At 36.1% G+C, this 24,636-nt stretch overlaps 2 protein-coding genes across 2 annotated transcripts; one reads left to right on the plus strand and one right to left on the minus strand.

The window, feature by feature from the left end:
* Nucleotides 1–904: 904 nt before the first annotated feature.
* si:ch211-243a20.3 (uncharacterized protein LOC100151507 homolog) lies at nucleotides 905–13,270 on the minus strand. Its single transcript, XM_056456693.1, has 4 exons — nucleotides 13,002–13,270; nucleotides 9,811–9,944; nucleotides 7,648–7,777; nucleotides 905–1,555 (listed from the first exon to the last, which is right to left on the minus strand). The coding sequence occupies exons 2-4, from the start codon at nucleotides 9,929–9,931 to the stop codon at nucleotides 1,246–1,248; spliced, it is 561 nt and encodes a 186-aa protein (XP_056312668.1). The 5' UTR covers nucleotides 9,932–9,944; nucleotides 13,002–13,270; the 3' UTR covers nucleotides 905–1,245.
* Nucleotides 13,271–18,104: 4,834 nt separating this feature from the next.
* si:ch211-243a20.4 (NFAT activation molecule 1) lies at nucleotides 18,105–24,454 on the plus strand. The gene is made up of 6 exons (XM_056468713.1): nucleotides 18,105–18,343; nucleotides 18,792–19,067; nucleotides 19,381–19,502; nucleotides 21,552–21,659; nucleotides 21,794–21,889; nucleotides 24,345–24,454. The coding sequence occupies exons 1-6, from the start codon at nucleotides 18,280–18,282 to the stop codon at nucleotides 24,396–24,398; spliced, it is 720 nt and encodes a 239-aa protein (XP_056324688.1). The 5' UTR covers nucleotides 18,105–18,279; the 3' UTR covers nucleotides 24,399–24,454.
* The last annotated feature ends 182 nt before the right edge of the window (nucleotides 24,455–24,636 follow it).

A 24,636-nucleotide genomic window follows, 5' to 3' on the forward strand; every position in this document is an offset into this window, starting at 1 on the left:
CGGTCCTGTGGCAACCAAAATCACTGACACACAGACGTCAGACGCTTTCCAAACGCCACGCGCATTGAATGTCGTCACAACACTGCCACCCTGTGGCAGGAGTCACAAAACACCAGCTCCATCACATCTGGAGGCTAGTGGCGCTATGCTTTACATCCTCTCAGCTCTAAAAATTGTAATTCTGTCTGTTACATAAGATAACAAAACAAGTCCAAAATGTAATATTGCGTTAAAGTCAGACGAGACATTATAAACTATTGTTTGCTATTCAGTGCAGATGTTCAGAGATCAGTATTGGATTGATTCGATATTTGATTTGACTCGATATACCGCTGCTACATTTATTACTCAGTTTAAAAAACAAACAAACAAATTATTTACAAACGAATTACATTTAATGTGTATTTGATATATTCCGGGGTTAGTGTATGGTTTGTAATGATGGTTTCATAATTGCCTAAATCATATTTTAATAAAATAGGCTATTTAGAAGCGTGTGAGAAATAATGCTGACTGACTTGCATTATTTATGAATAGCATGTAAATAGGAATGTTTGACACATGGAGAGTATATGACAGCATTTTAATAATTCATTAGCCTTACATCTATATTTACAGGTACATGCACTGTGCCTCAAAAATCCTCAGACATTATGATTATTCAAGTGTCAACCAACCCATTAGGTTTACCCCATATGAAAACTTACCATGGTTTTTTATAGTAAAAGTATAATAATGATTTTTGATTACCATTTGTACAAACATTTGCCATTTTGTCAAATATATCATAGTTATACAATGGTTATCAAAATAGTCAATTCGTGATATTGTTTAATGTTGTTGTGTTTGGTTTATTCTAAAACCATGGTTTATTTTAGTAAGGGTACGTAAAAATAAAACAGAATTGACAGAAATATTTAAAGTGTTTTATTCCCACACATGGCTCTGGATACCAAATATTTCATTAAAGAATCCCCACAGAAGTTGATAACTGATTGTAGCTTATGGTCCTGTTAGGAAGGTGGTTTGTGTTTACTCTTTCCTGCTGGATAAGTTTCTACAATAAACATCCCCAACATTTGTTTTATTCTGTGAGGGAACTTTAATCGCACCTTTAGGCCCCGAACGTGAGGGACAAAAGCAGATATAGCCTATACACGTCTAATATAAAGATTAAATTTCCAATCCTGAATAACAACATTAATGCATCTGAGGATAATATTTGCAAATATTCCATCTCTCCATCTACCTCTCACTCTCACTCGATTTGACCTTTCTGTTTTGGATCACTTTCACCCGTCTGCTTCTCAGCGCCCGGTTCACAGGACGGACGACTCGCACCGTGTATCGCCGCGGAAACGTCGCTTGACTCGGCCCGGCCCTTGCGCTCTCCGGGCCCCTGCCGTCCCCTCCGTCCTCCCCCTCCTCCCGGTACCCGTGCTGGCGGAGGAAGGGCTCCAGGGTCGAGAGGCGATTATTGAGGTCTGTGATGCGTCTCTGTAAATGTGAAACTTCCCTGAAGAGATCATTCAGAGACTCCGAGAGAGGACGAACCCTGAGAGGAACAAAACAGTGAGTCTGTGTGTGCGAAAACTTGAAGAGAGAAAGTGCAGGCATTGATGTTTATTTGTCCATTTCTGCAGGGGTCTGTCATATAAAAAATAAGTATGAAATAGTACAAAATTCATTATGTATTATTAATTCAAGTGTTGCCTAATTTCATATTCATCTTGAATGTGTGATATTTAAGGTTTATTAGCCAGTAGCCACTTTGTAAAATTAAAGCTTACAGTAAAACTAATAGTGTTAGAAGCAGCTGGTTTATTCATTCATTCATTTTCTTTTCAGCTTAGTCCCTTTATTAATATGGGGTCGCCACAGCGGAATGAACAGCAACTTATCCAGCACATTTTATGCAGCGGATGCCCTTCCAGCTGACACCCATACACTTTCATTCACACACATACACTACAGACAATTTAGACCCAATTCACCCATAGCACATTTGGACTTGTGGGGGAAACCGGAGCACCCGGAGGAAACCCACGCAAACATGGAGAGAACATGCAAACTCCACACTGAAATGTTAACTGACCCAGCCGAGGCTTGAACCAGTGACCCGCTTGCTGTGAGGCGACAGTGCTACCCACTGCAACACCATGCCACCAAAGCTGGTTTATGATTGCAATAATAGAGTGATACGATAGAAATACATTTGTTTCCCATAATGGAAAGGACACTGGAAGCCGCTTCTTCCAGTTTAGCCTACAAATGGCAGCACAGATCGTGTTAATAAATAGTGTTGAGTAATGTTACTTTTACAAATGACATATTACAATCTTAAGCTTATTTTAGCTAATCTAAAAAATAATGCAAACATATCAATGCATACTTTCAACACTGCATAAAATAACAAAGTTACAAATTGAATAACTTTAAATAAAAGTGACTCAAGAGTGTAATATATTACCAATAATGTTAAAAGTAAGGTGGATCATGACATCTTTTGCATGTACTCAGACATCCAAACCAGTCTTAAGTGCATGCCAATAGGCTACTTATAGCTAGTCTACACTATTCAATGTGCAAGTGCCAAGTAGCGTGTTTATGCTTACAACTCCAAAAAGATAAAGTGCACTTTAGATAGCCTGATGATGTTTTTCATGGAATAAAACAAAGTATACTGTTGAACACTTCATGCACACTCAGCAGTTGCCAGTTTTTAGTTATAGCCCAGCAGACACATGACGTCAGATTGACGTTGTACCCCAACATCGTGGAACGTTACATTTTGTTTGGAAATGAAAATCGGGTTGACGTAAGAACCCAACATCAGACCAACATCAATGTCCAATGTTGGACAGATTTTGGTGACTTTCCAACGTCGAACCTAAACACAACAAAATATCAACATCTAATGATGTTACAGCTTGACGTTGTGTGGACGTTACCAATATGACATCTATTAAACATTGGGTTTTGGTTGCCATACCTGACGGATAAATGTCAGTATTTAATGTCAACATGACATAGGTTTAAGATGTTGGCGCAACGTTGGATTTTGGACACTTTCCAAAACAACCTAAAATCAACAAAATATCAACATTTTACATTGTTATTGGACGTCAAAATAATATTGTCCTTAGACGCTGGCAACCTAAATCTAACCTAATATTAGCATCTTATGACGTTGTGTTTCTGCTGGGAGGTGGAGGAAGATGAATAACAAAATAGTTAACCTTATCAAATTCAAACACAGACAGTTGAGTGTCTTGTGTTAAAGTGCATTGGGTATGAAGTGAGTGATGACGACTAGTATCATAAAAAGAAAGTAAAGCTCATGTTATGCCACTGAAAAAAATGATTATTTGGATTTACATTTTTTTAAGGTAAGTGGTTGCAAGCATTTTATATGGGCTGAATGTAAACAAACAAATTACATTTAGTAATGTTAAACTTCATTTGTTTCTTTAAATTCAGCCCTTAAAAATTGTTTGCAACCACTTACCTTTAAAAAATGTGTAAATCCAACAAATCAGTTTTTCAGTGTGTTATGTTATGGATAGACTATGTTGTTGTTTTTTGTGTGTTAGAAGGGGAAACATGCTTTTCAGGTATAGGAAATTTTCCAGTAATGATCTTCTATTTTTGTTATTGTGAAAAGTGACGGCACTGTAGGTCATTCCTATTGAATGAGAATTGCCATAGTAACTTGCGTCATTGTTCAGGGAGAAAACAGACTAAGTGAAGCAGGCTGAGTAGTGATTTTAGACACCAGATAGCAAATCTATAAATAGACTCACTGATTAAACCCAGTGCCTATCACTCAAAAAATAGGCATATTGTGTGTTTGGTATTAGTTTAATAATCATAATTAACTATGACCCTCACTGTTGATTAATTCTGCACAGCCAAAGAAATAGATATAAAAAAATATATCAAAACAAAAGGTAAGCAGGTATCTGTATTCATTTCTGTATCAGTAACAAACTGCAGTTTTTATAAGGTGCACAACCCAAAATGCTTGACTTAGCTTGGCATTATTTAGAGTTAAGCTTCTGTCAATTGTGATTAAGAGATGTGAATAAGGAGATTTCACATTCACTTTAGCGTACTAGAATGTGAGGTCAGTAAGTCAAAGAACATACATTAACAGGATGTAGTTTAATATGACAAGGCTGAGCTTCTGGTGCTCCTGGCCAAGGCCTGCCTCTCAAAATCTCTAAAGGTCACAACGCTATTGCCTCCAGGTGTGTTAAAAAGCTCTGTGTCATAGAATGACGAGTCCTTTCTACACCACATTATGACAAATGTCCAGTCCTGCCACTTTCAGAACATTAACAAAAAGGAAAAAGGTCTTTTCTTCACAATTTACTCTATTTTGGAGCTCATTTGCTCTATAACATTTTTGAAACTACTCCAAAATAGTCTTCTGCCATCTCTAATACATTTTCTTTAACGCATTCAACGTCCTGCCATAAACACGTTATTAGTTACTTTACACTTGTTTTTCTTGTGTCAGTATAGGTTAATGATTTATGAAAATAAGCTAAATTGGTAAATGAACGTCATTTGGAGCTAAATGCCAAAACAAATTTCATAAGGAAAAGAAAACTTTCTAATCACTTTCAAATTACAGCTTAGTGGTTAGCTCTGCTGCCTCACAGCAAGAAAGGTTTGAGTCCCAGCAGAGTCATTTCTATATGGAGTTTGCATGTTCTCCATGTGTTCGTGTGGGTTTCCTCCGGGTTCTCAGGATTCCCCGATAGTCCAGAGACATGCACTATAAGTGAATTGAAGAAACTAAATTGGCCGTAGTATGAGTGTGAATGTGAGTGTGTATGGGTGTTTCCCAGTACTGGGTTGTGGCAGGAAGGGCATCTGCTGCGTAAAACATCTACCAGAATATTTAATTCTGCTGTGGCAACTCCTGATAAATGAGGGACAACGCTGAAGGAAAATTAATGAATGAACTTTCAAATTGAAATTACCATTGGTCTATGAAGATTACTCAATAGATGGGTGTGGTTTTGAAGCTCCGCCTTTTTGTATGCATGTAAATGTCCTCCAGTTCATTTCTTCAGTTCACTTCATGGATGTTAGATGTTTGCAAGTAAAAAAAAATCAACGCTGAAAATAGTCTTTATGATAACGTTGAACTGATAAATTAAAAGCAAAACTGACACTGTTTTTCCAACACAATCTCACGGCAAATTCGTAACTTTTTGATTTAGTGGCTAATTCGTATGAATTCGTACAATCTCAATCATACAATTTGCTATGATTTGCTCATCCCTCAATGAAGGTTAGGTTTAGGGGTGGCGTTGGGTGCCACGACTCCTTTTTAAAATGGTACATTTTCGTACAACTGAACTTGTACGAATTAGCCACTAAACTGACAAAACGTAAAATAGTTACATTTCCTCGTGAGATCAGGCTGGTTTTGTATGTTTAATTCTCTAATGCTGCACATCTTAAAGCAATCTGCTGTAAATATTGCTATATAGAGAGCTCATGGAAACATCCAAAATATAATAATAATATGTTATCTGTTTAAGTCATGACTAGTTGGTAGCCGAACACTTTATAAACTACAGAGCAATTGATCTTATATTTTCTATTTCTGACTTTTGTCTTTATTTTGGAACACTAGCTTATAGATAACCTTAAAGTCTGCATGAAATCAAAAATTACTATTTTTATTTTACTCGCTCAAGTTGTTATTCTTAAGGTAAATAATTACTCTGTGCAATTAATCCACTGAAAACAAATGGCATATTTTGGTAATCGCATATCAAAGTCTGACCATTTACTTTTGCCTTTTATCCTTCTGTTAATGTCAAATTGAGGACTTCCAACTGTGTTTTAATATCGTTAGCCATGTCATCGTTAGCCTCATTTTACCATTAGTTTGCTATGAGGGAATAGCCCGTTTCACACATTGATACTGGTAAATATCCGGAAAATTTCCATAACGAATTTATTGGTAAATTAAAAAACTCTGTTCCCACAGGCAAGGACGTTCCTGGAATTTTTCCACAAAAAAACATTCACACATCCATTCCAAAATACCAGTAAATTCTGACATCATTAACAAGAAATGGCCTCTAAACGGCTGAGCATGTATTTGTAAACATTATAGGGGTCGGGCGTTTGTTGGTAGTTTCACTTTTATTTAAAACTTTAGCATTCATGCAGCTGCTTTTGGCCCAGAGACATCCAATGACACAAGTGCTAACCTCGGCTAAATGTTTACATATTTGACTACATTACAAATTCTGTGGATGAATAAGTATTGTGAACAACTTTGATGTAAACATGAGGAACACTTTTGCAATGCCGAGATGTGCATTTGTTTGTGTGCTAGCACTCACTAGAGCACTCCTTTACGTGCACGAGCACCACATGCAGGGCTTTCAGGTTAACAAACAGTGGGTTATCATAAGCATTTTATCGATACGTTTTTCCACAGTTGGCACTAATAATTAACATAGAAATTTTATCTGACTAACATCTAGCAGCTTAAAGTATCTAGAAGAATATTCAAAGGCTTTTAATTTCATTAACAGCGCGGATGTGAATGCATCTGAATGTTCTAATTGACTGGAAAAGACTACTCACGTCAGCGCGTTTTGAACATGAAAGCGCCGTTTCCAGAAACTTTCCTTCCGCGTTCACACAGAGCAGCATTCAGGGAAATTACCGGTAATGTTACAACTTCTCTTTCCGGAAAATTGCCAGAACAAATTTACTGGTATTTTCAAAAAGGGCCCGTTCACACATGATCCCTTTCCAGAAAATTGCTGGTAATTTTCCGGAAAAGTCTGTATTCGTGAAAGGGGCTATTAATGCACAAAGAAAGCCCAACCCACTACTCAATATTCCATTTAATTTAGAAGTAAATCAACACACTGGAATAAGAGTCTCAGCAACTTTCAGTTAACGCAGATTTTAATACTAGCATAATGAAAACTTTTCATTTGGATTTCAGAGGAACCTTAAATGCTGTTTTCCCACCACTATAATAACTGTCAATTATAGTGTAATAAAATGAAATCCCAAATAAAGAATAAAACTACTTTTCTTTTGCTGATAGCTTTTTGTATCGCATTAATTCTCTCTCTCAAATGACTTTTCAATGTACCATTGTGAGACACTGGACAGCTGACAAGAGAGACCGGCTTTGACAGTTTCGCTCTGAATTAACATCGAGGCCTGGCTTCATTATTCCCCTTTCCTTCCAGTAATTCGGATAGCATGTGTTTGCCCGAGGATCCCCTTTCTGGCATTTTAAGTGCTGTTTCAATGCTTGTAGCTTAGATTCAGCTTCACAAAAACAGTCTCCTTAGGGCTCAGAGAGTAAGTCTGTTAAACTGCCGACTTCAGGATAACAAACCCCCAAAGGACAGTGCCTTTTTCTAGTTTATATAAAACAGCCCAACAAGCAGCTTTCATGTGCAAAAAAGAACTTTGTTAAGTGAAGGTTTGCAAGACAAGAAAGTGTTAGTGAACATAGCAAAGAGAGATACAGCAGGAAAAGCAGATTATTAAAATATTGCTGGTTTGTTTACACTAATTGCTTTGCACGTCAATACGCTTGAAAGAAGTTGTAGCAGTGCATTTGGCTTTGGAAATGCAGGTCATTACCTGGAATAGTCTGGCAGAAGGGCATTGGGCTGTGAGTGTAAAAGGGTCTTGATATCTTTGAATATGCGTTTGCCCCAGGCGTCCAACACTCGAGTCACGCTGCGTATGTTGGCCACGTTCACATTCTCCGCTGGCGTGAGGGCAAAGACAATGAGGTTAGTCTCTAATAAGGCAGGCTGCCACAAGACAAGAGGCTGTCTGATAGTTCACAACCATTTTAATCAGGTTTCTCTCACTGGAGTACAGAGCTTTAGCTTTAAAGTGTGCACATTAGGAGATGTCTCTTTGTATTTAGCCAGATCTATTATGTCAGCGGCGTGCTTAAAATTTAATATTAGCTTGGCGAAATCCAACACAGGCTCATTCTGATTACGTACCCTGATATACATTTCTGAAGAGCGCCAAATATGTTCCAGGAGCTAAGTTTTTTTGCAGTTTTTGTTTTCGCGAATCCACAAGTGGCCACTGTGTGCACTTTTTCAGATCTCAAATTTCTCTCACGGGTGCCACTCGCTCCTGTTGTTCTCATGTAAATCCACAAGAGGCTGCTGTCGACTGACTGACTGACTGGCTGACTGACTGACGGATCGACTGACCCACCCTCTTCCTTCCCTAAACCCAACCGATAGTGTTTTAAAAAGAACCAGTTGACCAGCACCTACCACCTTCCCTAAACCCAAACCGACAGTATTTTTTAAAGCAATCCAGAAAAAGAAAAGCCCTCGCGGCAGCCTGATTTTCAGATTTTAGCACATTCTCACACTATTATTTACTTGCTTGTTTTATTTTTCAACTTTTGTTTTTGCCTGCTTTCTGAAACCGTTCTTCACCGGAATCGAACCCTGTCGTCATGGTCAACTCCTCTGTGAGTCTCTAATCCTCCGACATACGTGGAAAGCCACGTAGCGTTTGTTTTGAAGACAAAATGCAGCCATATGCACTTCTGGCTACATAATTCGCTATCTCCAGAAATGTATATAGGGCTACGTTTTCAGAATGAGCCTACGTTGGCGAAAACTGTATATCTGAACAAATGTGTTGAAGTACATCTAATCCAGACTGACCCAGTTTTTTACATATACCCAGTGATTTAATGTTGTGTGGTATGTATACTCATTTTGTATACTTTTTTGCATGCATTTCTATGACAAAACCCAATGCAATCTCACAACAACTCGTAACATTTTGATTTAGATGGTAATTTGTATACATTTGTATGATCTCATTTGTACATTTTAGTATGATTTAGTATGATCTCCCAATGAAGACTAAGGCTGGTTTATACTTATGCGTCAAGCTATCGCCATGACCCACGGCTCTGTGCATTTATATTTCTGCTTGCTGTTTGTGTTGCTCTGCAATAACAATTCTGAAACATAACACCTCTCTGTATTGAGTTTCTTCACGAGTGTTTTATTATTTTTTTATGCTACCTTAATGTACAAGTAGTTCAATTAGAGGCGGGATCGTGCTGGAAAAATTAGGCTAATCTCGTAGTCTTAGCTTGGTTGAACACTTTATATTTATACATTTGTAAAATTTCTTTAGCTGTTTTTTATTTTTTTAATCTCATTCGTACATTTTAGTATACTTATGCCCCAATGAGAGGTAGGGTTAGGAGTGTTAGGAGTTAGGAGTTTTTTTATATATATAGTTTCATTTGTGTGTATGAATTTGTACAAATGAGCAACTTTTTTTTGACATTACATAATATTAGTTACATTTGCTTGTGAGACTGCACTGTAAACACAATTCATTCATGTTGTCCCAGCACAAATCCATTAAATTAACTTAACAAATGTAAGTGGATTGAGCATAAAACAATTAAGTTGTCCCAAAAAATCTCAAGTTTTACCTCATTTTAAATAAGTTGTTTGAACAAGCAGCAAAATCAGTTTTTTTTGTATAAGAGCCATTAAAGATCAAATGCTTGCTTACTCCACAATGACCAGACACATGATCAATTTGTGATCAAAATGCACCAAAACAAAATATTCACTTTTTTGCTCTTGAGAGAACAGTCTGGAAATGCATCTGAAATGCCAGACGAAAGAAGGTCATATAGCTGGAAAAATTAGGCAAATCTAGTTATATAAGCTTGGTTAAACACTTAATAGTTATTCATATGTGAAATGTATTAAGTTATTATTCATTGGTTTTTACCTCCCTCTCTGTAGTTCCAATTCCCATAATCCACTTCGTTGCTCATGCCAAGACATGGGGACAAGAATGCCACAACCACCAAAGGCACCATCAGATTTTTCATTGTTGTGAAAACAGCCATGGTAAAGAAGGGTCTGAAAGGTAGAGTATGAATATCACAAAGTAAAAACAAATAGTAACAACAGTCTTGGTGTTCAGCAAGAGATGCAGACCCTGCCAATGCATCTGGCACATGGGAGAGCAGTTTGTTATTTTTCCAGGACAAACAGCCAGAAGTGTTTTAGGGGACGATGATCTATTTAAAATTTCAGTGCAAGGGCCCAGATTTTTATATAATCGTATCTTTTATGTTTCATCTACATTCATGTCTATATTGTTTGTACATTGCTCTTTAGGCAACCTTCCAGGGCTGTTTTTGTTGTTGTTGTCTCATTTTTATTTTTAGGAGTTACTATCAGAGGCACTGTGTGCGTCTGTGCGTGGGCTTGTTTTTGTGATATACAGGACACAAATTTGTATTCTGACATGGGTATGACAAGGAAAAGGTAAGTTATGAGGACATTGATCCATGTCCTAATTTTTCAAAAGACATAAATCATACAGATTGAGTTTTATGAACGAGTAAAAATGCAGTTTGTACAGTATAAAAACACTGAAAACTTAAGAAATATCCACACAATTCAGAAAAACAAGTGGGTGTGTGTGAAAACCACCAAGAGAAATACACTTGACTTAATCTTGCAACAAATAAGGTACAGTTAATTACAGTAAAATATTATTGTTAATATTTAACTGGTTTTAATGACCCAAATTTGTATATTTTTAACAAAAAACTAATACTAATTTAACATTTAACTTATAATCACACAAAAACAGAAACATCTCACAGAAGGATTTATTTCAGACACTTGACTGAAGCTATGAAGTGAGTTTGTAGTAAACAATATTATTAAATGTCATATTTTTTTGTACTTTCAGATGTAGCAGCAACACAGAGCTGTAGATCTTTGAGAAGGGATGAAAACAGCTGTCAAATCACAAATTGATTATCTTAAAATTTCAGAATCGCACCAATTAAATTGTCCACAATTTTTATTAAGCTTGTCAGTGAACTATGGCTCTGTGTAGTAAAGGCTGCTTTTTCTGATAGCAGGTGCTGGAGATTTACAGCTGATCACACAATCAACTTTACTGACAAAATGCACATGAAAATCGCCTTCGATTATTCGTGTGGCCAAAGTAACATATCTTTGTTAATTTCTGCATTGTTATTACTCATTCCTACTCTCTGGAATTCTTCATTCAGATCCAGCTGTTTGTTATCCTTTGATACCAATCTGGAAAAAATTATACCACAGTTTTGTCCATGTAAACTGAAAATGCAGTATGCTTGCTGGGAACAGACAGCAATTTTCTTTGCAGAAGTACTTTATGTTTGGTTGAGTTAATAAATCAAATTAATATTTTGTAAATAATTATTTGTCTGAGACTGTGCATTTAGCAGATGCTTTTATCAGACAATATTTCATGTTTTTCTATGGTGCATATTTTCTGTTCTTGCATAAATTAATTATGCCGAAAATTAAAGATTTGCACTTAGGAAAAACGTACAGAATAAATTACCTTCCACAACATTTTATCTTAAATTATAAATTGACATAAATTCACTTAGCATTGTTAATAAAGCTGATTTCCACACCATTTGCGCACTCAAGTGGTTGTAAGCTTTTATGAATTTCTTTCTTCTCCTGAACACAAAATAAGATATACTGGGGAAAAAGCAGCCATTGACATCCTCCATAATAGGATTTTTACCAACATTCTTCAGTATATATCTTGTTTTGTGCAACAGAAGAAAGAATTTCAAACAGGTTTGAAAGATGAGTAAATGGTGACAGAATTGTCTTTTTAGTGTGAACTATACTCAGTGTGAACTACCCCTTTAATACTGATTCAGATCAATTTGACCAACAAAAGATTTGATATCAAAACGTCCTTGTTTATTGAAATAGAAAGCAAGACAGATAATTCAGTTCATAAAGAGTGCATCATGCTTTTCCAGATAAGAATCACACGAGTGTACAGGGTTTTTTAAGTCTATTAAATGACTTGGATCGGTTCACAAAATAGCTCAAGTTCGTTCAAGAACAGAGCGGAAATAGATGACTGGTTGATTGTCTTGTGACTGACCTAACTCAGCAAACTCAATTAGTTAATTTGAAAGAAAATCTTCTTTGCGCCGGAGTCACAAGAGCCAGTGAGAAGTGCAGAAAGCTCTGAGGTGAGATTAAATACCGCTAAAAACACGACCATTTAAATAAAATCGTAACATTTCGCACAATATCTGCAGGAAATGTAAAAGAAAGTGAAGTGACTCAAACACCGAGAGATAGTCTTGAGGGAGAGGGCTTTGCGTAATATTGAACTGCGAGATCATAGTGTTTGATAGAGCGAGTCAGTATAGGCGTTTCTCAAAATGTCTCCACGTCGGGGCGCAGCGCAGATTAAAACGTGCTCAAGAATCCAAAAATCACAGGATTAATGTTTGATCAGGACACTTCTGTCGGATTTCACACTTTTTTTCTCTCTCAAATCACACACGGATTTAAAATGCAGAGAGAAGCAACAGACTTGCGACATGAATATCAATCAAGCCCTTACAACAGACACAAACACATTAACAAACATTTGGTTTTTAGACGTCTAAAGCAGACAGACACGAAGGATCCAGAATGATAGTGAAACTATTGGGCACATCAATACAAGTGAACACAATTGGCCTACGTTGTAAAAAAAATGTCGGTTAATTAACATAGGCTTTTTTCCACATTATTTACGGTTATGAATTCCATTACGGGACTTTTATCTCTGCTCTATCCTACTTAGAAGTTGAAAATTCAATTCTGCAGTTTAACAAAGTGACTTGTTGACACTTTAATAGAATTTTGAAGTGAAATATTGCATACAAAATAACACAGCCTATAGAATTAATTCTGTAAAATAACAAAAAGTACTGGCAGTTTATTAACAGGTTTATTGTCAAACTCACACAGAAATCACTTCAAACTATATTAAAATTGTCAATAAAAGTCACTTTCTCAAACTTTTCACCATCAAAAGCTGTCATAATGCACAAATATTTTACATTTATAGTGCACAGCATACAATGGTTTAAACAGTGCAGTACTTACCTTTCTTAGGGAATATGCAGCTTCCTTCTGGGCTTTGTCCTCTGTCCCCTTTCTGAGCACTGTGTTAAAAACCGTCGACTGTTCGTTTGTGCAAACTCTTGAAGTTTGCCATGCATAAGAACTGTGATGTTGCGTACATTTACCTCTTTCTCTCCCTCTCTTTCTCTCTTCCTCTCTCTCTATTTTACTCTTCTCCTCCCTTCTCTTGTCTTTTTTTCCCATTTTTCCTTTCTCCCCCACTTTCTTTTTCTCTAACGTCTTCCTTTCTTTCGTTCCTTCTCTCAGTATCTGCTCTTTCTTTCTCTCTCTCCATCTGTCTTCTCACTCCCTTCCAAACTAGCAACTTTTTCCAGATGTGCACCTTTTCTTTAGATTTGTTTGAGGATTTTTGCCAATTTTTTGTAATACACACACACACTGACAATACAGACCTCTGTGTTCATATAAATTATTGCTCTAAAACTAACCCATATGGACGTCTTGTTGACATTTTGAAGCATTATATTCAAACATCATTAGCATTTCAAATAATGATGCACACTTCAGATGTCCTCGTCAGTCAGTTTTTGATGTTTCAGTTGATGTGTGAGGACTTTTTTTCCCACATAGACACACACACACACACACACACACACACACACACACACACAGGGCAGCAGTCTCATAATTCAGCTTTTCTCACATGATTTCTGTTATTCAATCAAAAGGCTCTTTAACATCGCTGAATAACAAATGCATGAGCTTGCATGTGCCTTTCGGTTGGAATGCTCTTTATTAAAAACACTGCATTCATAATTCTTCACTTCTCACTGTGTTATTTCCATGGTTACAGTGGGTGAATAAAATAAACGTCAGAATTAAATTCAACCTGGATTAAAAAAAGTTTCCAGGCTTACATCTATCTCACAATATGTTGACACTAGAAACTAAATGTCAAACAGTTTATAGTCTTAACTATTATTTTCATCCATAAAACAGTCACAGTTTCAGCTTATTAAACAGTTATCAACCTCTCCACAGAAGCTCAAAACAAAGAGCATATGCCACAGGAAAGGACACTTAGTGCTGGAGACAATGTGGGCAGTGGTGGAAACAGTACTGAAAAATCATACTTAAGTAAAAGTAGTATTACTTCCCCAAAAATGTAGTGCAAGTAGAGTAAAAGTATCTGTTGTGAATATTACTCCAAGTATGAGTAAAAAATAGCCCTTTCAAAAGTACTCAAGAGTATTGAGTAGTAAGTATTACGCTGTGAACTGATGCATTTACATGTAATTTGTGGACATGTGTAAACGTAACATTCTGTAGTTCATTTAGTTATTGCCCAGCAGGCACACAACCTCATAAAGGGTTAATATAAGGTTAGATTTAGGTTGTGACGTCAGGTGACCAAAATTCAATGTCTAGCCAGTGTCTAATGACAATGTTATTTTGATTTTTGATTTTAGGTTGTGTTAGAAAGTGACCAAAAACCAACGTCGAGCCAACATCTTAAACCAACATTAAATATTGACGTCAAATACTGACAATTATTCGTCAGGGATGGCAACCTAAATCCAACGTCTAATAGAAGCCGTAGTGGTAACGTCCACACAACGTCAAGCTGTAACATCATTAAACATTGATTTTAGGTTGGACATTGGACATTGGCGTCGGCCTGACTTTGGGTTCTGACGTCAATCCGATTTTCATTTTCGAACAAAATGTAACATCCCCATGAGGTTGGTGTATAACTTGAATCTGACGTCATGTTAATGTCTTGTGCCTGCTGGGTGTTTAAGGCCAGTACTTCATACAGTAAACATTTGTTATTTTTTCATCAGCATCTAAACCGTCTCTGGGTCATTGCGTGTAAAGATTTTGGACATCTTCTGGGACACATTTAATGCTTCCAATCAGTTTTCTGCAATTATAAATTGCCCATGTCTTGAGGTAGTTCATGCGATTTACCTCTTTACTTCTATGTAGATTTGATTGGACAGGAATCACAGGACTGATTTTTCCAATCCCCAAAGACAAGAAAAAATAAAGTGGTGACTGCAGGTTGAAGGAAAGTAGTGGAGTAAAAGTGCCGATACAGCTCTAAAAATGTACTCAAGGGAAAGTAATGTTAGTAATGTAGGTACACATTTTTAAAACTGCTCAAAATACAATTCCTGTGTATTTGTAATTTGTTGCTTTACACCACTGAATGCGGGTCTCAAGAACCTAATCATAGGCACATTTTTTGGGACTGTCCAGAAATAAAACAATTTTTGGGTAGAAGTACATGGAGTTATAGAAAACATACTTCATTTTACACTACTCTTTCGATTCATGGTTATTTATTTTGGAAGCTCTGATATCCAAATAGGTAAATCTGAAAAAAAAATACTTACTTGATATTTTAATAATCACAGCCAAAAAAAGCAATTACAAGACACTGCTTACTTCCTGAATCCCAAACAATCCAAGAATGGCTATAAACAAGTAAACTATATTTATGTGATGAAAAAATTACATTCTCGCTTCGACTCCAAATGAATGAATTTAGAAATATCTGGTCCAAGTGGACTTTCATACATTCTTAAAAAGTCAAAGGTTCAAGTTTTTACAGTGGTACTTTTGTCCGAAAGACATTCAGTGAACAGTTCTTTAAAGAATCATTTTTTTTCTTAGGACATTTTAATAATAAAAACATTTGTTTCACTGTAATAAAACATTTGTGTAATGTAAAGTTTCTTTGGGGGTTAAAAGAGCTTCATGGAACCATCAGTGCTGTTAAAGAACCTTTATTTTTAAGAGTGTAATGACAGCACAAAGAAAAATTTGAGGGAGATTATGGAGCAGGAAATATTTTTATTCCCTGGTATCCAGATGTTATATTTGTTGCGCCTCTCTCTCTCTCTCTCTCTCTCTCTCTCTCTCTCTCTCTCTCTCTCTCTCTCTCCCTCTCTGTTTTTGTGGTATGTGTTTTTGTAGAATGTGAGTATTTCTATACTTCAGTTCAGGAGTCACAAGGCCCTCATGCACCTGCTTCTCATTAAATAAGGCAATTTGTCACCTCTAACTGAATTCCTCGCTCTTCTTTTCTTTTAGCTCTCCATTTATCTCTCTATCGCAGTCTTTTTATCTTTGACAAACATATTAAGCCTGAATATAAAACTATTTCAAATATGCAATGTGGGTAATTTTTTTTTATACATTTCATAAAACAATTATGTCGATATATCTACTTCAGGCCTGTAGCCAGTGGGGGTTCGGTTGGTTTGGAAGACCAACTCCTCACTAAGGTCCAGAATTTTTCCCATACATGAGCTTATTTGTTTTATTTTGACTGCTATGCCATCATCAAAAAGACTAAACAGAATTTTCCATTGGCTGTTGGTTCGGTGTGACTTCAGCTAATTAGCTTTGGCCATTGCAAACAAATATTTTTCATGAGTCCAACATCCAGCTGTGCAAGAAAACACACAATCTGACGTAAGTGAAGTCATTTTTTGCTGCTGTATTGTTTTTAAAATGGAGAAAATATTTCACAAGAAACTTTTACTGTAAATCTTGGACCTTATTGAAACAAAAAATGACAGATTAGGTGTGAGGCACCAAAAGTGGCACATATAAAAAATTATTTGTATACTATTTTGGCTACAATAGTCAAAAAGTGTGGTTATGATGACCATTTGACAGGCTGATTCAGCACAGTGCTTAAAATGTCACTAAAATGCAGTATTTAAATTTCATAATTCAATTGAAAATCAGGCGAATAATTGCAAAAAGATCCACTTTTTGAGAAAAAAAGAACCACCAGGCTGGCTATGAACCGGATAAATAGAGATTTAAATAGAGACTTTTTTCAGAAGACTCACGTGTACTTTAAAAATAGGGAAAAGTGTGTTTGAGCGGTTCTGTACGGCTGTTTTTGATTTATCTGCTCTGGCGCTAATTATGTGTATTTCGGTGCCAGTGATGTAATCATTACGTAACTCGTTTTTTGATGATTTTGGAACTCCTCTTTATTTGATGTGAGACAGACGTTTGTTCAGAATGTGTCGTGTGCTCTTCCGCTGCCACCTGCTGGTCAAAGAACACTATTTTAAAACCCAATAGCCTAATTCCCGAATGCGGAGCAGCAGGCTTGCATACTAGCATAATACCGTGTTTACTATTTCAGTATAAACATAGGCTAGGCATAACTATAAGCATCTTAGGTTACACTTTATTTTGATGGTGAATTTGAGTAGTAGACTGTCTGCTTAATATCTGTTGATACTGCTCCTTCAACAGACATTTAACTGACTTTAAGAAACTTTACAAGTATGTCAACTCACTAAACCCAACCCCAAACCTATCAGTCTACTTATAATCTAATGAGAATTAGTTGGCATGTAGATGCAATGTAGCTTAAATTCAACAAACGGACCATCAAAATAAAGTGTGATTGCATCTTACAAATGCTGTAATCAATTTTAAAGAGGTCAACCGTATATTTCCGTAACTTGAAACTATTGAAATTTAGTTTTGAAGGGATAGTTCACCTAAAGATAAAAGTTTAATCACCCTCAAGTACTTATAAACCTTTGATTTTCTTTCTTTTCCCAATACTCGGTTGAGGTCGGAAGGGTGTCTGCAGCGTAAAACATATGCCGGAGTAGTTGGCAGGTCATTACGCTGTGGTGAACCCTGATTAGTAAAATAAGGGACCAAACCGAAGGAAAATGAATGAATAAATGATTTTCTTTCTTCTGTTGAACACAAAAGAAGATATTTTGAAGACACGACTTGCTGAATACTAAGTTTCTGAAAACCTGTAACCACTGACATCTATAGCAGAAAAAAAAAAAACTACTGGAGGTCAGTGGTTTCCAGCTTTCTTGAAAATATCTTCTTTTGTGTTCAACAGGAGAAATGTAAAGAGAGTTGGATCAAGTGAAGGGAGAGTAAATGATGACCGAATTCTCATTTATTTTGGATAACTAGTCCTTTAATTGAAACTATTAGTTACCAATATGCCAAAAACAACTCTATAAAAGGTCAGAATTAAGGAAGTGAGCTTGAAGACCGAGAGAGGAAGTAACAACTGCATGAGAAACCGAGAAGATTGTACCTCGAGATCCTGTGAACGTCCACTGTGGTGTAATTTAGTTTAACTTCCTGTGATGTTTGGACTGAAAACTGTTCGTTAGCTCTTTATTGGTCTTGAAAATGGTTTGCTGGATGGAGAGTGATGTCTAATCTCTAATGGGACAACTGATAGACTGCCTAATTGTTTTTGGAAATTTTAATTTTGTTTATCAGGATGTATGCAGCCAAACACGTCCTTCGCTGGATTGTAATTCTGTACTGTTGGCATGAAACTCAAGGTAATGTTGATTATTATTTATTTATCATTGCAATGTTGTGTTTAACATCACCGTATTGCTGAAAGCGCACCCACATATGTTTTTGAGATATAGTTCACCCAAAAATAGAAATTTACTCACTATTCACTCACTCTCAAGTGGTTTAAAACCTTTATGACTCTCTGTTGGAAAATTTGGTTATTTAAAAAAATGTTTGAAACCTGTAACCATTGACTTCCATAGGAAAAACGAGTACTATTCAGCATTTAACATTTTTCAAAATATCTTCTTTTTTTTGCGTTCAACAGAGGAAATAAACTGAAACAGGGTTGTGAAGAAAGTGATGAGTAAATAATAACAATTATTATTTTCAGCCTTGGGTGAACCATCCCTGTAAGAAGTTACATAAATATCAGTAGAGCACTGACGTATCAATAACACATATTTTAATTTCTCTTTCTCCCTCCAGCCAGTCTTTCAATCGATATGCTGAACAGAACCATAGTGGCTCTAGCAGGAGATACTCTTGAGTTCAACCTGAAAGTGGTCATTGCTGCAAACTCCTCTTTGAAACTTGAATGCTACACTCAGAAAAGAAATATTTGGAAAAAAGAACTAAATGGGGGATTTCATAAAGAAACAAGGACGGTGCCTGCTCATATCAAAATGCACAATAACTCCAGTTCTGGCAATTACAATTTTCGTTATGAAAACCAAAAAGTGTATTGGGTGGTTCAAGTTAGGGGTGAGTCTGCATTTCATTGATTATATTATTATTATGAATAGATCAGCTGCAATTTAGACATTTATAAATACAGACGTGAGTCTTAAAACTTGTCTAATTTGTTAGATGTGTGACTTGTGACCCATTCAACGGGTTTGATAGAATAAAATGGCTATTTTTAGATGCATAAAAATGATGACAACAATAGAAAGCATGTGAGTTAAGCCATGTGACGTTTAATTGAAACTGCCACTTTCAGCAAAAATAAAATGTTGCAAATATTGAGACAGAAAAAATGACTTCTTCTCTTCCATACCAATTCCCTGTGATGCAGATAAAGGTTACGAGGAACCACCTGATGAGTTACACATAGACTACATCATCATGATGGCAATCTCAGGAATTCTTCTTATCTTCAGTGTTGCTGGATCACTGTGTATATTAAAGAGCTATAAGGTAACCTCTGGCTACACATTGTCTCATAAAAACAAAAGAAGTACTATAACAATTCCGTTTTTTCTCATTTGTCTCATTTAAATGGACTCCAAAATTAAAATGTGCAGTTAATTTACTCGCACTCAGGCCATCCAAGATGTAGGTGATTTTTTTAAATTAGTAGAAAGCCCAAAAAAAACAGCCCAAAAAAACTAAAAAACAAACAAAAACATACAGTATACAGGCAAAATTGTTTGACAGACATCTAAGAGACATCTAAACATAGACAACTTGGCTAAAACAAGGCTAAACTTGGGCTGAAAGTGAATCTAATAGACATCCAAGAATAGCACAAAACGAGACTAGTCATCAAATAGACAGATTAGACAGACTTTATATGTGTAGTTATCAGTGGTGTAAAGTAACTAATTACAAATACTCAAATTATTGTAACTGAGTAGTTTTTCTCAGGAATTGTAATTCACTAAGTAGTTTTAAAAACATGTACTTTTACTTTCCCTTGAGTACATTTTAGAGCTGTATCGGTACTTTTACTCCATTACTTTCCTTCAACCCGCAGTCACTACTTTACTGTTTCTTGTCTATGGGGATTAGAAAAATCAGTCCTGTGATTCCTGTCCAATCAAATCTACATAGAAGGTCAATTGCATCATAGTGAACTACCTCAAGACATGGGCGATTTATAATTGCAGCGTACTGTTTGGAAGCATTAAAAGTGTCCAAGAAGTTGTCCAAAATCTTTACACGCATTGACCCAGAGACTGTTCAGATGCATGTCGCTGATGACAAGATGTCAGATGTTTACTGTAAGATGACCCATTTGGCCTTAAACATCCAGCAGGTCCAGCAACCAACCTAAAACCAACCAAGTAACAACGTCTTATGATGTTACCACTATGACGTCTATCAAATGTTGGATTTTGGTAGCCATACCTGATGAATTAATGTCAGTATTTGATATCAATATGATGTTGATTTAAGATGTTGGTTCGATGTTGGATTTTGGTCATTTTCTAACAACCTAAAATCGACCAAATATCAACATAATTAGACATCATTATTGGACATCATAGTAACATTGTCCTTAGACGCTGGCTAGACATTAAATATTGGTCACCTGACATGACAACCTAAATCTAACCTAATATTAACGTCATATGACGTTGTGTGCCTGCTGGGCAATAACTAAATGCACTACAAAATGTTACATTTACATACACATGCACAAATTACATGTAAACGCATCCGCTTTTAACAGTGTAATACTCACTACTCACTACTCTTGAGTACTTTTAAAAGGTCTACTTTTTACTTATACTTTGAGTAATATTCACAACTGATTCTTTTACTCTACTTGTACTACATTTTTGAGCAAGAAATAGAACTTTTACTTGAGTATGATTCTTCAATAATCTTTCCTCCACTGGTAGTCATTCATTTATGTTTATTTGATGACTAGTCTAGTTTTGGCCTATTCTTAGACGTCTATTAGATTTTCACTGACAGCTCAAATTTAGCCTTGTTTTAGTCAAGATGACTATGTTTAGAAGTCTATTAGACATCTATTAGACATCTTTTAAAAAAATGCTTGCTGGGACACCATTCAAATAACATCTAACAAATCTTCCTATAAATGTAATAATATTTGACATTCATTTTCATTATGCTGAGAGAAAATGTTCTGAGAATGTCTATATGTGATGTTATTCATACTTTATAAATGATATCTGCAGGATGTTAGCCTTGAAATTCTTGAAATGTTACAAATAAACACTCAAAGAGTCTAAAATAAGGTTAGCAGAATGTTGCATTAACATTATTTTAAATACTATTCTCATAACAACTTTTTAAAAGATAAATTTGTTAGCTGTAACTACTGTTGGCTCAGTGTTATTAAGCAACATGTGTAATCCCAGCTCAAGATGTGCTGTTAAGAGTTACGTTTTGGTTGCGAGATGGTTCTGTGATGGCCAAAAAAGCACAGAAGTGTACTTTCCAGAAATCCACATGTCATACTGGCACTTTTAGCTGTAAGCTAATCTGTTTTAGGAAAAGCCTCCGTGTAGAGATGATGAAAATGAAGTAGCGGAGCAGAGAGCAGAGGAGAGTGATGATGTCATCCCGGATGAGGATGCCGGATCTGCGTCATTATACACTGTGAGATATTATTTTTGCTTCTCTGGATTGTGTTTTATTTATATTTTCCATGGCATTTGTTTGTCTATTTTATCCTTGGTTTAATAAGTATTATAAATACAGTCTCAAATAAAGTAATACATCATTTCTGACAGGCTCTACAATACAGATCAGACTCTGTTTATGATACATTGCATCCTGATACGACAGCAGATGAAGGAAACACAGTGAAGAATATATCCCATATAAAGGTTTGTTTACCATGTGGAACAATGGTGCACTTTGATGAAAGGGCTAGTATTTTACCACTTTTACAAGATGTAAGATAAGTCTTTTGTGTCTCCATAATGTGTCTGTAAGATTTCAGCTCAAAATACCCATCAGATTATTTATTAGACAACGCAGCGGATACCCATTTTGAGCTGTAAGCAAAGTGTCGCCGTTTTTAGCCTTTAAAGTAGTCTTTAAATAGCCTGTAGTCTTTAAATACGAATGAGCTGGTTCCCTTAACCCACCGTTCCCATGTGCATGTTTGCTTCTACTGCATTACATCAGATAAACAGCAGTCAGTGACAGAAACAGACACAGATGAAGCATAAATACAGCTCATTAGTCAAAAATACCAAGTAAGTTTATTTGGTGTATTTGTGTTGGAGTTTATTCAAGCCTTTCTGAAACGATGAGTCACACACAAAAGCTGTGTTTGCAGGACACACACACGTTTACTGACACTGTCTTTATTACAAACATGCACTGTTTTAAAAACGTTTTAAACTTGTAAAACTCATTTTTGAGGTGCAGCTGATCACACAGAGTCGGAACCGACCTTTTAATCCCAGTTTCTTTGCAAATCCTGTTCTGTGGACATGTGTATACACGTTACTATGGAGACATGTTAATACGCTCCTGTCAGTCAATTCGGTGGGCAGGGAACGCTGCACTCCTACATCATGTTTTGGTATGCCTCAAAATCATTGGGATCTAGATCCTATTTTAACGTCAGAAAATTTTTTAAAAAGACGTGTTGTGTTTATATTAGTGTTATCAGGATACTAGAATTCAGTACCTATTGGTACTGAAATTTTAAAAACGTCTATTTCCGCTAACATTTAAGCACTGTTGTGCACGTTCTTTAAAACGTCCATTTCCATGAATATGTACTGGTCTGTCTATGAGCTGACATACAAGCAGTCCACTGATGAATGGACTGATCTTCGCGGCTTTAAAATGCTCCACTGTTCCTGTATCTGTATTTGCACTAAACAGAGGTGAGTTTGGTGAACTGATGACCATCACGGCCAATCACAGTCATTTCTGTTGAGCACGTGAACACACTGGCAAATCAGTGCTGTTTAAGAACATGATCAACAGCTCTTAAATGTTTGCGGGAAATGGATGTTTTAAAAATTTCAGTACTGATTGATACCAAATTTTAGTATCGCGATAACTAGGGCTGCAAAATATATCGTTTTAGCATCGATATCGGAATGTGCACATCTGCAATAGTCACATCGCAGGATCTAGAATGTTGAGTTGGAATTGTATAGTTTAGGATTATATACATTATTAAACTGGAATCATATAGCCACAGTTCAAAATAAATGACATTTGTGGAGTTACTGCAGAGTTTAACCATAATGGAGTAAAAGTTTATTGTTTGCACATGTTTTTAAGCACTAAGAGCATTCAGACACAATATTTAATAGAAAATAATTTTATTGAACTGCTTAAACAGTGGGCGTCACGGTGGCGCAGTGGCTAGCACGATTGCTACCCACTGGGTGGAGTGGGTAGCATGATTACAGCAAGAAGGTTGCTGGTTCGAGCCTCGGCTGGGTCTGTGTGGAGTTTGCATGTTCTCCCCGTGTTCGCGTGGGTTTTCTCTGGGTGCTTCGGTTTCCCCCACATGCGCTATAGGTGAATTGGGTAAGCTAAAATTGTCTGTAGTGTGTGTGTGAATTAGTGTGTATGAATGTTTCCCAGTGATGGGTCGCAGCTGAAAGGGCATCTGCTGCATAAAACATATGCTGGATAAGTTGGCGGTTCATTCCACTGTGGCGACCCCTGATTAATAAAGAGACTAAGCCGAAAAGAAAACAAATAAATGAATGAATGAATGTTTAAACAGTAAAGTCTGTGCAATGTTATTTTAAATTTGGCTCTTTTTTATTTCTGTACCTGAATATGATTTGACTGTAGCCTGAAAACTTTAAAGCACTGTTTATTTCACTCTTATTTTCGCATTTTACATTACATGCACGATTTGTTCCCCTACAAAATCATGACAATCGGTTGACAATTAATACATTGGCTCCAAATAGGGCTATTTAATTCATGTAGGGAAATTGTATTTACAGGACATCGCAATATATATCACAGAAATACAAAATATCGCAATGTCTGATTTTTTTTTATATCAAGAGCCCTAGTGACAACACTAGTTTATATCACCCCAATATGAATGTGGACACACTATACCTACATACAGTTCTGTCCAAACAGCATCAAACCGTTTTTTTTTTTTTTTTTGTATCATAGGTGCCCTTTAATAGAGGAAAAATGTGTGGAGTCTTATAAATATACAGCGGATGGAAAAATTAATAGTGTGGAATAAAGATTTTTTTTTCGCCTAAGAGAAAACGTCTTAAGTACAACTGAGTGTTGTTTCGGAATACCAATAGTTTGTTTTGCTGTGCTTTTTTTCAGGACTGCAAAGTACTAGAAGATGAAGCACTTGATTCTATTTATGAAAATCTGTGAATAAACATAAAGTAATGAATGAATTTGTAAATATTTTTTTACCTGCTAGAATGTACTTGGTGTAAATCTAGCTATGTATAATTTATTATTTTTATTGTACAAGTTGTATATTAAAATACTGCAAAATAAATGAAAGAAACTGATTTCTGAATCAATGTGTGGTTTTTTTTTTTTAACTCACAACAATAAACCCGCCCTTACCCTTTGTGAACCAATTAAAAGACAGCTTCAGATGTAG

Source organism: Danio aesculapii, chromosome 1 (assembly GCF_903798145.1).
Source record: "Danio aesculapii chromosome 1, fDanAes4.1, whole genome shotgun sequence".
NCBI classification, from domain to species: Eukaryota; Metazoa; Chordata; class Actinopteri; order Cypriniformes; family Danionidae; genus Danio; species Danio aesculapii.